General features: G+C 35.1%; 1 protein-coding gene across 2 annotated transcripts in view; it reads left to right on the top strand.

Moving 5' to 3' along the window:
* The window catches only part of TINAG (tubulointerstitial nephritis antigen), an 88,142-nt gene that overhangs the window by 16,328 nt on the left and 54,213 nt on the right, over positions 1 to 17,601 (top strand). For both annotated transcript variants that reach the window (XM_014863836.3, XM_044776885.2), the window contains exons 5-8: positions 7,674 to 7,797; positions 11,542 to 11,692; positions 13,849 to 14,029; positions 15,543 to 15,588. In XM_014863836.3, the coding sequence (XP_014719322.3) occupies positions 7,674 to 7,797; positions 11,542 to 11,692; positions 13,849 to 14,029; positions 15,543 to 15,588 (502 nt within the window). The remainder of the gene's footprint in view (positions 1 to 7,673; positions 7,798 to 11,541; positions 11,693 to 13,848; positions 14,030 to 15,542; positions 15,589 to 17,601) is intronic.

Genomic DNA, 17,601 nt, shown 5'->3' with positions numbered 1-17,601 from the left:
AAACAAAAAGGGAAAGAAAGAGGGCTGAGAGGGAACCTCCCTAGACCATGCAACTCTTTGCAGGGTACAAAGACTCATTTCAACTCACTTTAGAATTACGTCTAGAGTCAGGTCAACAAATGCTGGCTGATGCATTGGTACTTAACACTTTCCTGAAGGTGTTCTCTTGAGATGGTTCAAAGTAACGTCTTGACTGGACAGCTCCATTCCAAATTGTTCTGCATTAAAAATGGTAAGAATGATTGGAATGATAAACCACTCTTTGCCAGTCCGGTGAAACTTTGTATGTTGCATGGACAGACTCACAACGGCACTGATTGGGAGCTGGCCTTCAGAAGGACTGTATCTCACAATAAGAACTTTAAATTCTGCTCATTGAGCCTTTTGTCTGCTATGGTACAAAACAAGTTATGACATGTTTTAAATCTTATTTCAATATTTCTCAGCATTTGATCATGAACTGCCAATCTTGCAAGATGCTCTGGAAATAAAGATGTTTCATCTGTGGTCAAATAATTTGTGAAATGGTGCTTTATATCTTCCTTCTGAAGATTCACACTATTTATTAGTATTTTGCAGACATTGAGAACCCTTATTCCATTAATCTTTTTTCACCCAGTGTTTCCTAAATTCATGAGATCAAAGAACCTTTTACTATTACTTATAAGCACTATTAGTATTCTACAGGACTTAGGTAGCAAAGAATACACTTTAGGAAATGCTAACTTAAGTTAAAGTATTGAAATAAGAATGCTGGAGTGAGAGGAAGTGTATTCAGAGATAAAATAGAACTTTCTCAGTGTCTCAGAAAGAAGACAATGGAGACAACGAATGACTATGATTGTGTGCAAAACTGGCATTGACTCAGCTCTTTTTGAGCCAGCAGGAGCGTAGGCGAAATCTGTTAAAAGGCATGCATGGGCCAGTGTGTTCACTCCTGTGGTACCTTTCCACATACCATGATGGACTGAGCTCTGCAGCCAGTGTGCTTCGGTCTCCATCTGGCACCTCCACTAATTGCCTCAGTTTCCTCCTCCATGGAATGATGATCACAGTGGTACCTAGCTCAGAGGGTTGTTAAGAGTTCCATGAAAAAATGCTGAATGAAGAGCTTAGCACAGTACTTAGACTATAGGAAAGCATTCAAGAAATGAAATGTTATTATGTTATAAATAAAGTTGTTCTTTCTCCCTTGGATTAACATTGGGATAATAGCAGGATTCAGAAAAGACAATTCTGTGAGGACTAAATTATCCAAAGCTTCATCATTTGGAGCATTTTACTTTATAAAGAAAGGTGAAGCTCTGGATTTGTTGGCATTGATGGAATTTACATATTTCTGGTGACCCTGAAAGTTCTTCTGCTATGCTCCTAAATCAAATCAAATCATATCAAATCAAATCTAATCAAGTCAACAACCCTGCACCTGATCGTCTTTCCAGACATACTATTCTAGTGCTTTTGAATTTGGGAGATAACTCAAGGATCTTCGCTGTGTTATATCCTGTTATAAATATTGAAACTATTTTGAATGAAAAAGACTATTTTCAAACTGAAATGGATAAATTGAGTTCATTTTCATACTTGGCTCAGTTAAAATTTGTTTTTTTATAGTTTTGTTGTTGATTCCCCAGGGAGTTAATAAAGTTACCAGAGCTATGACATGTAAGTATTACATCTAAGGTGGAGCTGTTTGGAAATGGTTAGAACATTAAGAAGCCTGGTATAACATTTAAACCCTATAGCTCGACTATATTATATAACATCAGATTGATGTATGTAAAATGGTCTAAAATTTTTTTTTGTCAACATCATAGTTTACTAGTACAATATCTTTTCATGGTCACCCAATTTAAGTGATTTTAAGTGTGTTTTAGTTGGCATTACTAACAAAGGAAAAATACTGTCTTTTTCTATGGTTTGTTGGAAGTTAAAGCAAAACAGTATCTTACGTATTATACAATAACTTTTAAAGCCATCGATCACTGAGGTGAGAAATGAAATTTGTTTAATGATCTGGATTGTTTATCATAGTCTAGATAACGTGTAGTAGCTGGTTGGTTGGATTAATTTCTCTAGTCATTAGTTGTAATGTGAGGAGTTTGATTTTTCCTTTCCAAAATATATTTCAATGACAGCAAATACTGAAAGATGAGAAGTACCTTTGGAAAAACTCAAAGTGAATATTACAAAGTCTAGTCTTTACCCTTCACAAGTTGTTAAAATTTTTGATTTGTTTAGGAATAACCTTGTCTGAACAAACATCTTCTACTTGATTCCAACAATGTTTACCACCTATACAAACAGAAGTTTCTCTAAAAACCAAAACACTGACTAGGAAAGTAAAAAACACAGTTATAGAGTTACGTTCTTTATATAATACTAAACAAAAATGACTATTTTTCCATAAAATTGATGTTTAGCTCCTATAATTATGAACATAAGGTAAATGGCGTAGGGCTTCCAAAGTATAGTAGGTTCCAATGATGCTGCAGGTGAGGGGCGTGGCCAGATGTCAGGGCGGAGTCTGTTCAAGTATATATTTCTCTCAGCTCATCTCAGAATCTTCTCATGTGTGTAGGTAGGAAGCCAGGGACATGATAAGGTGCCAGTTGTACTTGATGTCTCTGAATTAGAGTTTTAAAATTCAAAGAGCATCAAAGCATTCGCTTATGTTTCCTCAAGTCTCTCTCTTTTCTTTCTTTCCCTCCTTCTCAGAGTAGAACCCCAAATTCTTCAGTAAACTTTAGAAAACATATACCCGGCCTCATTCCTTATTCAGCTGAACATGTGGCAGAATGAATGTCTTCTTTCTCAAATCAGTTTCTGAGTTTTCAGTTTTATTTTTCTATACTAGTCACAGGCTGATGCATAACGCTGTGATGTAATTGAACATAGCTTGAACAATACCGTGGTGCTGAATTGATCACTGCAGGACAAATCTTCAGAAAGAAATGTGAAAATTCATTTTTTTCTTCTCTATGAACAAATATTTGGGCTGGTAAAAAGTAGATTTCTGAGGTGATTTGACGTGTTTTTATAACAGGCACCTACTTTCTGGCCTCCCCCAGCCTGGATCTGTTTAGTCCATGTAGTTCCAGGAAACACTAGTCCTAAGATCTGCTTTGCCATAAAAATGCCGTGAAATGAAATGAAAGAAAATAAAACACTTTGCATTGAGTCATGAACATTTAAAATCATGAACATTTTTTCCATTTCTTACAGTTTCACAATACTTAGGGAGTTTATAAAAAATAGTACAGTGAGGATAAAAATCTGATTTTCAAAACCAGTGTTTCTCAGAACTGTTTGATCAATCGACTCCTTCTTTTGTAATTTCCTATTACAATTCCTCAGAACTAATGTTCTAAGAAACTCATTTTAGGAAATATCGTAGTTCATCAATTTCCAGATGTACATTTTCTTCACTTTTTTAAACCTCTGCAGTCGGGATGCTTCTTGTATTTGATGTTGTCCCAGGTTCAATGAAATATGGTATTGCCCAAGCAGCTTTAATGTCAGTTATGCGTGCCGTTTTAGTCATGGTTAGGCTCATCTGAGAGTGACAACAATCCAAACTGATAGTGGCTTAAATAGTATAGAAATTCGTCTTTCACTCACATATCTTGAGAAGGGTGGTCCTGCACTAGAATCGCACTGTGTGGTAGTGGGTACCTAGGCTTCCTGCTTCCTCTTGTTCCATTTTCCAGAGCCCTTATATCCACGGTCATATAAGGGTTCAAGAAGGCTGCTCCATGTCCACCTATAATACCCAAATTCCTGCCAGCAGGAAAAGAAAAAAAAAGATCAATAAAAAAGAGTAAAAGTCAAATGCAAGATGTCTCTTGAAGAAAGTTCTCCGAAGCTCCTAATGACACTTCTGCTAACATCCCCTAGGGAGAAGTTAGTAATGCCGCCACACCTGGTAGCCCAGGGTGGCTAGGAAATGTCATTTTTCTGACCTAGCATGTGCTGAGCTAAAATTGTCATTCCTATGAATAAAGGGAAAGCCTAGGAAAAGGGAAAGGATGAGAGAACCAGCACTACCTGCCATAGTGTGATCACTGAATGTTGATATTTACAAGAAGTACATCATTAAAAAAATCACTTTACAAATAGAAACTAGAGAAATATCAAAGCATAGCTCTTTAAGAGTTAAGGCATGAAGGCAAATATTGTTGAAGAAGAAAAATTCCTTTTGCCATTAGCAACCAGAAAATTAGTCCTTTCTTCTCCAGCATCAAATAGTTTAGAAGAAATTTCTTGGTATTCATGGCTGTTGACCTTGCATCGTGAAGGACAAAACAGAATGATATTCTCTGTTGCCTTCTGCTGATTCTCAGGTCACTCTGATTATCTAACTTTAAGTGGGGGAAAGTGCAACTAGAGATAGAGGGAGTTATTCACATAGTCGATATTGTGTAGATATGAACTTGTACTAAGAATGTCCAGAATGTCCTCAGTTTGATTAGTTTGTTCTCAAGCTGCTCTGAGATTACGTTTCGATTACTCTTTTAGAGATTTTGATTCAGTTAAATGCAGGAATTACTTAAAAAAATTCTCCAGTGTTCGCCATTGCATTTAATTCTTGTATTTTTCCACAATATCTTTAATCTCTAATTTCTAAGTGGAAATATTGAAGCAGGGAGACTGTTCAAATTTAACCTCAAATTTGACTGATATTAATTTGGAAATATAATTAGATTATGACTGAAGTTTTTCAACATTACAATTTAAAAAATTAAAAATGCCCATATATAATAGTATTAATCTTTTTTAAAAATACATTTCTATCTTATTTAAGCCACTGTCATTTTGGAATTTCTGTCACTTTCAGCTGATCCTCTTGATTATCTTGCTTTATTAAGCTATCCTTTGACCAAAAAAAAAAAAAAAGTGTCATTCATTGAAGCCAGATTTCTATTACCACTTCCTAAAAGCTGTTATTCTGTGGTGCTTACCTATATTTATAAGCTCTTTAAAAAACACTCTTACTTTATAGAGGAATGAAATAATTATGGAATATTGGAATATCAAATTTGTTCATTGTTCCTTAGATCAGATTATCTGACACCATAAGGCAAATAAAATTACAAGATAATATATAACGGCCTCAAATCCCATGGGCTTATTTTTAGGAAAAGCAATGTTGAATAAGTGGTAAAAATCTTGAGAGATTGAATAGATGAGCTTCGTGAATTGATCTGGCTTAGTGGGTTGGTAAAGATATTTTCAACAACAATGTCATTTTGCTTGTTGTTTCTCTATTGCCTTGTTGAAAGGGATTAGCCATTCACATTTTTTATTTTTAAACGATAAATCATAAAAGCATCAAATGCATGCTGGTATATAATTCAACTTAACGTGCGTACAAGGGAAAAACAGATTTTTGTTAAGAGATGCAATCTACCAGATAGATATGTACCTCCTCACTAAGATCTGATATTTATTGAATACCTCCCATGCGCAAAGCACACTGGTAGGCTTTGGAATGTGGAAGTCAAATTCTAAATAACTCAACCCTGCTGAAATGTGTCTGAATAATAGTTATATCTTTATTGCCTAAACAGAGCAGAAGGGAAATAACCTAGCTATGTTGTTAAATTGGAATTATAAAGTGATAAATTAAAATAGCAATTGACACTCCACCTATTTTTCTGGAAACGTGAGGCAATTTAGTATTATAAATTCTTAAAAGTATACTGATAAGCCAATAATAATAGAATTAGAATGTATGAGTAATGTATAAGATATGTGTATTTCTGTCCCAGTTAGAAAGACTCCTTTGGAGAGTGAGTCTATATCTTTGAAACTCTCTGCTCAGAGCAGTGAATTTATTCTGCTCCAACAGTAAGTTTCTGCAGTGTGGCCAGTCTAATGGCCTAGGAATCTAAAATCACCTGGGTTTCTGTGTTACCGCTCTTCAAGTTACCACGCAGGCAGTCTCCGGCGATCCGCTTGACATTTTCAGCACTTTTCTCCCATCATCTAAATAGCGATGTTTTTAGTAGTAGAACTCAGGATTTAATAAGTTTCCTATCAAGTAATCTATAAATCAAAGCTGAACTCTCTCATTAAAATTTAAATCCATAAACATTTTGGATGGATACTTTTTCAAGCAGGCATGTAAAGTCTAAATTTTCCTTTACTCTTTGAAGCTATTATATACTTGTCAGAAGTATTTTTTTTGCAAGATATTGGATCAGTAGCCTTACTTGTTCAATGCGCAATCATAAAACTTACAAGTAAGTAAAATTTTAGCCTTTATAGACATTTTACTCCTGTTGCAAAGTATCCATGTATTTCTGATAAAGGGAAATGAGAAATGCAGCATGTGTTAAGAATTGTAAAACCTGGGTATACTTTCAGGGGTATTTCTTCTTTAACTGAGAGACCTTAGCACATCATTTAACTTTCAGAAGTTTCTTTCCTCATTCATAAAATAGAGTGAATAATATTTGCCCTAATTACGTCACATAGAACTATTGAGAAACTAAAAGAAAATATTGAGTATGAAAACACTTTGAAGGGGCCGCCCCAGTGGCGTAGTTGTTGAGTTGGTGTTCGCAGGTTTGGATCCCAGGTGCGGACCCAGCACCACTCATCAAGACACTCTGTGGCGGCATACCACGTAAGACAGAGGAAGATTGGCACAGATGATAGCTCAATGACAATCTTCCTCAAGCAAAAAGAGGAAGATTGGCACAGATGATAGCTCAGGGCCAGTCTTCCTCGCAAAAAAAAAATTTAAAAAAAAACCACTTTGCAAACTTTGAAGCACTCTCAAAAATGACGTGTGTGTGTGGGTATGTGTGTGTATGTCTGCATATGCATAAGTGATAAAAATTAATAACCAAATCCTTGTTTGGTCGGAGTCCTGATTATTTATGGAAGTGAAAGTTATCACTCTTTAGAAAAGTTTGGAAAAGAAGCAGAATATTGTGTTTTAGATTTTCTTTGAGGGATGTGAGCAATTGTCCACAATTGTTAATTTGCTTTCTTGGAAAGACTGCAGCTGAAGTTGACTACGTCAAGACTTTAACATGGTCTCCTGAGACACTAGCATGTTGCACTTTTGGCATTACACACATCTTGAAGTCCTTTTTAATCTTCAAGGATTTTATAAACGTCAACCAATTCATTCCAATTTTGTTTCCTAATAGCTGATGTAATACGTTGTTCCTTAGGGCTCCAAGTGTGTTAATGCATAGTTGCCACAAATGCATCATTTCAAAATTAAAGTCATATCAGAATCACATGCATATTTTCAACATAAGGGAGACATAAAAGTGAACATTATTTATGGGGCCGAATTTAAATAATACCATGTAGTCTTTCACAAGGATGACCGAAACTCTGCCGGAAGATGACAGAAACGTTGGCTGAAATGATTGCACTGTATGGTAACCCAGAAAAAGCATTGTATGCATTGTTCTCATGATTTTGCATTATGTTATGATTCCCCACATTGAACTGTCATTTTTGGACATGGAGTGCAATAGAATCTTACATAATTAATGCTTTTCAAGAACGTCATTCGGAAAACTTAGATGTACAAAATAATTCAAAAATAATTATAAATGTTATAAAAGGGCATGGCATTTTCTTATAGAAATGGTTATTGGGATACATTTGAAAAAAATCTGACACATATGCCTCTTTTTCTTCTGTAGCCTTCTTTACCTGCAACAACTGATCTTCCGGAGTTTTTTATTGCTTCTTATAAGTGGCCCGGATGGACTCATGGCCCCTTGGATCAAAAAAACTGTGCTGCATCGTGGGCATTTTCCACTGCAAGTAATAAAGTCATTTTAATTACTTCCTTACAAATTTTGCCTTTGACCCTAGAGCCCGAGACAGTGATTAAAGGGTTTTTAAATTTAGAATATTTCAATGTTAACATTTGGTCAATTAAAATAAAATCTTATTCTGACCAGAGAACACAACCTGAAGATTATACAAAAATCCAGTTTTAGTCTGAAAATTGGTCTTTATTTTTAGGGTCTAATTTTAAATAGAGAGTAAATCAAAAGAGCAACAAAGAAAAATTGCGAAAATTTGTTTTTCCTGGGAGAGTTAAGGCCAGATGATAAGAAGAGTGGAAGATTCCTTTTCATCCGCGACATTGCCTGTAATCCTAATACATGCATACGCAGCCATGCAATTCTTATGTTCTTTTCTCTTTATAAGATTTGGAAGAATATATTTAATTATTAAACTAATTTGATGTAAAGTAAGACTTCAGAACTAAATAATAAAGGATTAAATGTTTTATCTCATTTTAAATAAAAGTAAATATATAGGTTCTGAGTCTGATGTGATATAACTGATCTTTTCCTAAGAGTAACTTCCAAAGAGTGTTGCTGTTACTTCAAAACTGTAAGGAATACCTCTTTTATAGCTACTTTCGTATAAGTTCACAAGCCCAGTAAACCGATGCTCAGATACTGGACCAAAATTTGATCTCCAAATTATCCTCCAGAGTTTGGTTGCACTCCAGCAATTAAATTAAACCGAACGTGATGTTGATTGGCTACTAGCAAAGACCTTCATACACCCGTGCTCTAGGCTGTGAAGGTCATTCCAAGAGTGCTCAAAAACAGTGTGAGCACTGAAAGCATTGTGAAATTAGTACATAGGCTCTGGGAAAAGCCAGCTCTGAAGGGTCACACTCCCTGGAACAGAAAAGTGCTGATGTCTTTGTCTACCCATCATAACCTCATAACATCAGCTAGTTTGTTCTAAAAGTGATGCCTTTGGCAGAACCATAATGTTGGCTAAGCTCACCTCTGGAGTGGCTCCATCCGTTAACTCTATACTACTGCCTACTCCCTCAGCATATGCTCTCTGGCTATCTGATGTTTGTCCTCAATGCATTAGGGATCCACGTGGGGACCTCTCTAAGTCCTGTTTCAGACAGGTGGACAGAGATTTAATTAGAAAAATTGTTTGTCATTCTATGTTCATGCAGTTGACATGTTAGCCCTCCTGGGTGACGCAAGAATTTTATCCTAAACTTAAAGTTGGACCAGTATTTCTGAAGATGTCTAAGGAAAGGCATTAGTGGTAAAATACTGAGAGGAACTTGCTAGGCTGATTTGGATGGTGCATTTTGGTGTCCCCAGGTCACAGCCCCACAGATGGCCTCAGCACAGGGCTAAGTCTGGATTTGTCCCCTAGCTAATTCACCAAGACACCAGAGAGCAGGTTTTCAACACTTTTGTGGTTTCAGACGACACAGTTTTGTATCCTGTGTACTCAGTATGGCAAATCAGGCCGATGTTATTTTTCTGAGTGTGTTAAGTAAAGAAAAGAATAAACTAGATTCTCTTAAAGATCTAGAAAACTGTGTCAGGAAATAGTAGTTTAAATAAGACAAATTGTCTTTGAAAGAAGCTAAAAGTTACAAAATAAATAGGACATTTAAAAAATATACACAGACATAAAAAATAGTTATGCAGCCAAATAAAATTCAAGCAAGATGTCGGGAGCTGAAGAAGTGAAGGAGTTTGGAATGGTGGGAGTGATACAAGCCACAGAGCAAACTTGGAGATAGAATAAAGTAAGCTGGGAAAGTAATAAAGCGTGTCTCAGAGGTAAAGCCCAATGAAAGTTTTCAAAAAGAGAGTGGAAAACAATTTTGCTGAACTGAGTCATTCTTAAATCTTCTGACCTTTCCTAAGGATTTCAAGTGAATTTGGATTAAACCTTCACTGAGGTTCAGAAATATCTGTATAAGAGCAACATATTGTATACCATTAGAATTCAAAACACTTATGCTTTAGGTGAAATCTTCGGATTCATGGGCTGGTATGGATCGTAAAGGTCACCATTTTCAAGCCTTTGGTTTTATGAAAGAGATACAAATAGAGGAAGTGACTTACTCAAAGCCAAAAGCCAAGAAGTCTCAGAAATGATCCTGGAAGCCAGGGTTCTGACTCTTTGACTATTATTTTTTCTCCATTATAAAAGTATTTTCTGAACCAAGAAATAGTTACACTAGCATTTGAAAAACTTATATTTGATTCTGAACCCTTATATCGAAAGTCAAAGCAAGGAATCAAGGAATTTCTCTTTTCTTTTATGAAATACATAAGAAATGATTTTCTTGAGAATAGCAGAGGTGGTGGTATAGTATCACTTGCTCCTGAGAAATATATCCAGCAGAATAATAGATGAGAATTGAGAAGGAAGTAGGAGGTTATAGACACAACACATGCTGAGTGTGTAAAATGTGACAGCATTTGCACTACAAACTTTTATATATGAAGTAGTTACATAAAAAACATGTATATACAAAAATACATTTGTAAATGCATTATATTAAAATGAATTATTTTAGAATAATTTTAAATTAGCAGCCAGACAATTTTGATCAGGAAAAATTATATCTTCTGAGAAAATTGGATGGATAGAAGAAAGGTTATGACTTTGTTGTCTTTAATTAAAACTGAGTAAAAGATTAAACATCAAGAATGAGATTTATTCCAGGTATCCAACAAAAAAAAATCTGTACCAAAATTTCATCCACCCCAATTTCCTCGTAATCTGATCACTCATATTAGTTTATCACGGTAGCATGATCAAAATGATAACACGTATAATTTTCTGCTACTGGTTGATTAGTTTCTCTAGTCTACTACTATAGAGGGGCAGAATTATGACTCTCTTGTTTCTTGTTTATCATTGTCATTTCTAGTGCTTAGTGTAACGCCTGTTTACTAGTAGGTGGTCGATAGATGTGTGTTGGAGAAAGGAACAAACTGATATAGGTATATATATATATAATACACACACACACACATATATATAGCAAGATGAATTTATATATGTATATAAATTTACACATATGTATAAAACAAGATGAATTCCATGTCTACTCTAATCAGATTAAGATCCTAATTTTCAAGACGATTATAAACATAAAAGTATGCCATGTGGCTTTTAGATATTTTATAAGATAGATTCACATCAGCCTGGATTAGCTTAAGAATGGTCTCCTGAGTAGTGAAACTACATACGGGTTTAAAAACCAAGAACTCGATTTATTCCACTATACCAGATTAACATGGATGAATTTCCAATGAATATTTCTGTCATCAGTTTTTATGGTTTCCTTACTTTAGTTACATTCATTTCAAAAAATACATATTTACCCATGACTATATGTAAGACATTGTTCTAGGTGCAGGAAATACAAAAGTAAGTAAGATATGGCTTTTGCCCTCAAGGACTTTCACTTGATAGATTTCTTAATGAAGAATTCATGAATATACGGAACATGAAAGGAACAAGGAACTAGAAGCATCTTTGAAGTTGCTAAGACAATAGAGCAATACCAAAATCAGACAAAAGTTATGACTGAAATTATGACACAGTTGAACTTGTTGGAATACATATATATATTAACGACATTTGGCCTTCATTTGAGATTGCATAAAGGTTTGAAGACTAGTTTAGGGTCCAAACAAAAAGGGCTATGTGAATTATTAGAAATACCATGTACCATTTGAATATTAATCAATATTCTATTTGAAACAGGTGTGGCTGCTGACCGAATAGCAATTCAGTCCAACGGTCGATTCACAGCCAATCTGTCTCCTCAGAATTTGATCTCTTGCTGTGCCAAGAACCGTCATGGATGCAACAGTGGAAGCATCGATAGGGCTTGGTGGTACCTGAGAAAACGTGGGTAAATAGCTGCCAAACACGTGTTTCTAGGATTATTATGACTGCTACTAGAGTTAGAATAAGGAAAAAAATATATATTTCAAGATTTTTATGAAAAAATCTACAAATATATGCTACATCTGTATAAATGTATACTGTATTTAAATATATACTATATTTAGTATCTACTGAGATTATAAACTATTGGAAACAATTATTTGAAGAACATATACATTCCCAGCTAAATTAATAGGAAGACTGAACTACGCATTGTCCTCTTGTTCTCTGAGCCAGATAGTTCTACTGAGTTCCCGTGGAGGGAATAGAGTAATTAATGTTGCTGAACCCTTGTTGAGTCTTTCAGTAACTCAGATAGATGAACAGATAAAGACAGCTAAAATTAGATTAAGATGAGTAAAATAAAGAAGTAATTTATAGGTGCCTCCGCTCATCAATATCCTTAATTGTCCCCATCCCGTCTGATGAGAAAAGGCAAGTTACATTTCCTTACTCTCACGTAGGACACTCTCTGATAGGCACACATCCTTGTGTCTGTTATAAGAGCTAATCTACTTAACAGCTGAGTTATTCAGCTAAGGAAGCTGCAGAAGATAACCAGTAGTATACATAAATATTGCTCTAATCCACTGAGTGCTGGGGGTCTCCTATAGAATGGTTAGATAGTATGAAAGAGTGAGTGTCAGATATTGATGGGTGGCAATACGTTTCTTAAAAACTTTTTTTCACAAGTTTTTGCCTAATAAGGTGGTGCTTAGAAAGAATCACTTGGGCTGATACTTTCCTGGTGTAATAGTGATTCATTGGCTTCTGTTTTGTGCAATGATAAAAATTAAAGCCCTTTAAAAGCTTAAAAATATAAATTATTAAGACCCAATTAAATCTCATTGTGTTAGTCTGCTCTGGTTAACATAACAAAATACCAAAGACTGGGTGGCTCGAGCAATAGGCACTGATTTCTCACAGTTCTGGAGGCTGAGAAGAACAAGATCAAGGTGTTAGCCAATTCGGTTCCTGATGAGAGCCCTTTTCCTGGCATGCCTTCTCTCTGTGTCCTCAGAGGCAGAGAGAGCGCTCTAGTTTCCTCTTCTCATAAGGGCACTCATGTCATCATGAGGGCGCCACCCTCAAGATCACATTTAAAGCTAATTATCTCCCAAAGGCCCTGTCTCCAATTGCCATTACTTTGGGAGTTAAGGCTTCAATGTATGAATTGGGGGGTGGAGGGAGACACACAATTCAGTTTGCAATACAAATTATCCCAAAGCAACATATTTAATGCAAGACTTTTTTTTGAAGTGTTTTGTGTTTTGAATGGCTTTGCTTTCATCATGCTCTTTATTCAGATTCTCTTACTCTGTTGGACACTATTGGTCTTTCTTGAACGAATCTTATTGGATACGTCAATGGCCCGTTCAACATTCAATATCAATGAAACCAATTCCATTGTTTTATTTTCTTTACTATATGCTTCTATATTCAATGAATTATGTTATATTTGGAGCCAAATCATTTGTACTTTTCTATGTTCAGTTTCAGAATCAGAAATCAAAATTATTCTCTTTACTTTTTGTATAATGTATACATCTGATAGCTTTCCAGTTTAACTGTTAGTATTATATTAGTGTATACCATTTCTCCCAAAACATCATGAAGTACAAACATATAATAATTGAAAGCTTATGAGAAGATATCTATAACTTAATAAAAGGGAAAAAAAACACCCTTAATTCTAAAACTTAAATAATTTTTCAGAACCCTCTATCTGGGTATAGTAAAATTTATTGTCTTTTTCACATCAAATTTGGCTCTTCTACTTTATAATTATAGCTGCAGAATGGAGGAGTCCTTCCCCTGCTAACATTAACACAGATTTGATTGATGGTCACTTTTCATCTTAAGGAAATTCTACACTGTAGGTAGAATTATTTATTAAAGTGGATTGAAGCAGGATTATTAAAATTGTAATGAAGAAATAAGTAGGGGGCAGGGAGTGTAATGTCATTGAGCTACTTGTTGGAGTCAGTCAACATTTTGAAGGTTACTCATATAAGTAACCAGAATAATTTGTGAATGTTTAATTCAGTAAAATTACATATACATAAGATATTATGGCATTTTCCTAAGTATTACCTTTACTTCTCTGCTTATTCCTCATAGACTGGTATCCCATGCATGTTATCCACTTTTCAAGGACCAAAATGCTACCGATAATGACTGTGCCATGGCAAGTAGGTCTGATGGGCGGGGCAAACGGCATGCCACAAAGCCATGTCCCAACAACATCGAGAAATCTAATAGGATCTACCAGTGTTCTCCTCCATACAGAGTCTCTTCCAACGTAAGTCTAAGTGACAAGAGTTAACAATGGTTGACTTTGTAAAAAATATGCAGCTGTGCTGTTATTAAAACTACCTATTTAAAAACTACTTAAAACTATTATATTCTAAAATAATGCTATGTTGCCAGGTATAATTTTTTGATATTCTTAAAGTGTCCATTAAAGACTTCAGTTTGGGTATGATTTCTGATCTTTGTAAGATTAGCAGAATAAGCGATTGGTTTAAATTTGAAAATGCCCACAGAAATAGAATTTAAAATTATGTTTTGTATATATATTTATATATATATATTTGATAAATAAAAGCTAAAAAACCCCTTTTTCACTGAGTTTTCTTGTGTTAGTAGGTCATTTTGTCAATCCTTTGCTTTATTCCACAAAATAATTGAAACAGACATTGCCATAATGGGAAAATGACTCCTTTGGATTCTAGTTTGTCATATTAAAAGCCTAGGCAAATTTTCCTTCATCAGATCGGTGTTACCCAGTCTTCTCACTTTCAGAATATCTGAACTTTTTGTGGCTTCCAATTACCTGCAGAAAACAGTCCAGTATTCTTACTGTGACATACAGGCCTTTCGTGATTTGGATCTGGCCGAATGCTTTTACAGCCTCATGTCCTGCCAGCATCTACCCCCTCCACCTGCCCACAATGTCCTGATACATATGACTACCGTCTGCTCCCTATATACACCATGTCCTTTCATGCTTCTCTACTTAGCCAGATTCCTCTGACACAGATTCTTATCCCAACCTATTTCCACTGGTAAAATCCCACATATGTGTCAAGGCCCAGGTCAGAACTTCATCTTGTCTGTGAAATTTTCTTGACTCCTAGGCAGAATTAATTTTCCTTTCTTGTTTGCATCCGTGGTACTTTGTGCTTGTCTCTGTAATTGAATTTATCATATCGTAATGCAATTAGTAGTGTTACTGTCTGTCTACTCCACCAAAATGTAAATACCTTGAGGGTAGGTTCAGGGTTAATGTTTGTTTCTACCTAGTTTCTGGTATATACCCTGTGATCAATGTGCATGGATGAATGAATGAATGAATGACCTGCCTCCTTACTAACACCTGCATTATATGTTGGGTGGCAACACAGAAATATTTGTATGCTAAAACTACACTACACTTCACTAAACAATCATCTAGAATCAGTCTTGTGATCAAAATAATGGAGCTGACACTCATCTCCACTGATAAAATGATTTTCACTTCATTATTTTTTCTTTATGACCATAAAATGTCATTATATTTCCTCTCCATTCCAAAATTATCAGTGGTAAAAGTCAATGAAATAAATGGGTGCATCTTGTTTTTAGTAAACTTCATCAATGCAGCATTTCACATGTGAGTATTTCAAAGCATGATTAAGAGCAAATTGCAAGTGGTCAAGGCACCTTGGATTGATAACTCCTAAACCGATTGTACAATACCTAACATTATAAGCCAGACAATAGTTTTATACTCTGATAACAAGAATGATGCTTATTGATATTTTTCCTTCCAGGAAACTGAGATAATGAAAGAAATCATGCAAAATGGACCAGTTCAAGGTAAGCTTGAATGAAATGTTGTGCTTTATTTGTTCCTTTAATAAACAGCATTACATTTTAGCTCACAAAAATGGAGCATAATAAAGGAGAGAAAATTTTGACTTTTAGAGTATTTGTAAGATTCAATAGTTCTAAGATTAGTGCAATAATGGGAGATATGCTCACCTAATAACTTCATTAGGTTCCTTTTTATCTTAAGAAGATAGACTCATTCATACATTTCAAATATGAAATGCTAACTGATGGAGCTCATTTAATTGTTCAGTCATATTTAAGAATTATACATAAGGGCCGCCCCCATGGTGGAGTGGTTAAGTTCGTTTGCTCCACTTTGGCAGCCCGGGGTTTCACTAGTTCAGATCCTGGGCGTGAACATGGCACCACCCATCCGGCCATGCTGAGGCGGCATCCCACATGCCACAACTAGAAGGACCCACAACTAAAATATGCAACTATGTACTGGTGGATTTGGCAAGAAAAAGCAGAAAAAAAAGAAGATTGGCAACAGTTGTTAACTCAGGTGCCAATTTAAAAAAAAAAAAAAAAGAATCATACACAGTGTTAGAAATTTTCTCATCTTCAGTTAAAGGAATTAGGTAATGGATTGAAAAAAAAAATCAAAGTTTAGCAGTAGTAACAAAGTAGATATTTTCCTTTTCCTATAAGCTCAGAATAAATCAAATAAGCCAGTATGATTTTTGTGTTGTATAAAGGGCTTTCTATTTTGATCAGTTTTGTAAATGTATTATGGATAGTAAACTAGCAGTAAATAAGAAAATAATATACTGGCTTACTGTATATTGACTTTGATTTTTAAGATATCATCTCTGATACATAGTTTCTCTGCTGACTTATTGAATTGTATTTTGCACCAATGGCCTGGATAAAGATCAGTCCAGAGCATGTATTCCCTGTACTAAACATTGCCTTGAAGTCCAGGGAAGAGCAAATCCAGTGAAGCCTAAATGGAAATTCGGGTTGTGAACACTGAAATGCCCAAAATATATTATCAATGCAGTGGAATAAGCCAAATAAATTCAAATCAACCAAATAAATTTAAATAAACCAAAATTAAATTTCAAGCATTTGATATATACCTAAAGAACTATTGACCAGTGTTTGTTTTGTTTTTCTGAAGACAGACCTAACTAGTATTGGCTCAACATCTAGAGAAACCGTGGATTTAAAAACTGTGTTGGAAGAATTTTTATTGGTCGTTATCACTACCTAACATTTATGAGAAAGCAAAGCTTATACTAAACATGCCCCGAATTTAATTTTAAAAATCTGAGGAACTTACACGAAACCTGAAACAAAGAAGAGATTTTTTTTTTTCTCCTTACAGTTGTGTGATTTTTGTTTGGCTGTTATAAGAGCGAGGAATTCATGTGTAATTTAAATCTGTGATTCATTAAGTGGACTTTATGTGACAAATAGCATAGGCATTTGAACTCAAGGCTGAATTCAAAATTCCAACTTTGGCATCTCCTACTTAAATGACCTTGGGCAAGTTATCGAACCTCTCTGCATCTTCACATCTTTTGTGTTAGTGTTTCAAGTTTCTCTCTCTTTAATCAGTCAAAAGATATTTGGATCAAAATTATTCAAAACGGAGAGCAATTTAGGTTTATTTTATGGTCAAATACTTAGATGTTCATGAATTCATAAAATGAATCAAAAATAAAGAGATAAAATTAAAAAATAATGCTGTTGAAATCCAAATTATTCAGCATCTATCTAAGAAATGTTTGTTGAGAATCTGTCTCCTGCTAGTTGAGCTGTCAGAAAGAGAGCTCTGAGCAACGTGGCTCCAGCCTGCCCTCATGCCTGTTAGAGTTCTGAGTAATAAGTTGGCTGCAGTTTCTCAAAAGTAAGATTGCACTACAGTAGCTTATATGGCCACGTTTTTATGGGTTCCTCAAGTCTGTTCTGCTATCAGCAATTGAAGGAAGGAGCCACCTTCAAGTTAGTTGTGATGGCGTCTCCCTCATGTTCCTTTAGTTGGCAGTTTTT

This window comes from Equus asinus, chromosome 8, assembly GCF_041296235.1.
Source record: "Equus asinus isolate D_3611 breed Donkey chromosome 8, EquAss-T2T_v2, whole genome shotgun sequence".
Lineage (NCBI taxonomy): Eukaryota > Metazoa > Chordata > Mammalia > Perissodactyla > Equidae > Equus > Equus asinus.
This window is presented reverse-complemented; position numbering and strand designations above follow the sequence as displayed.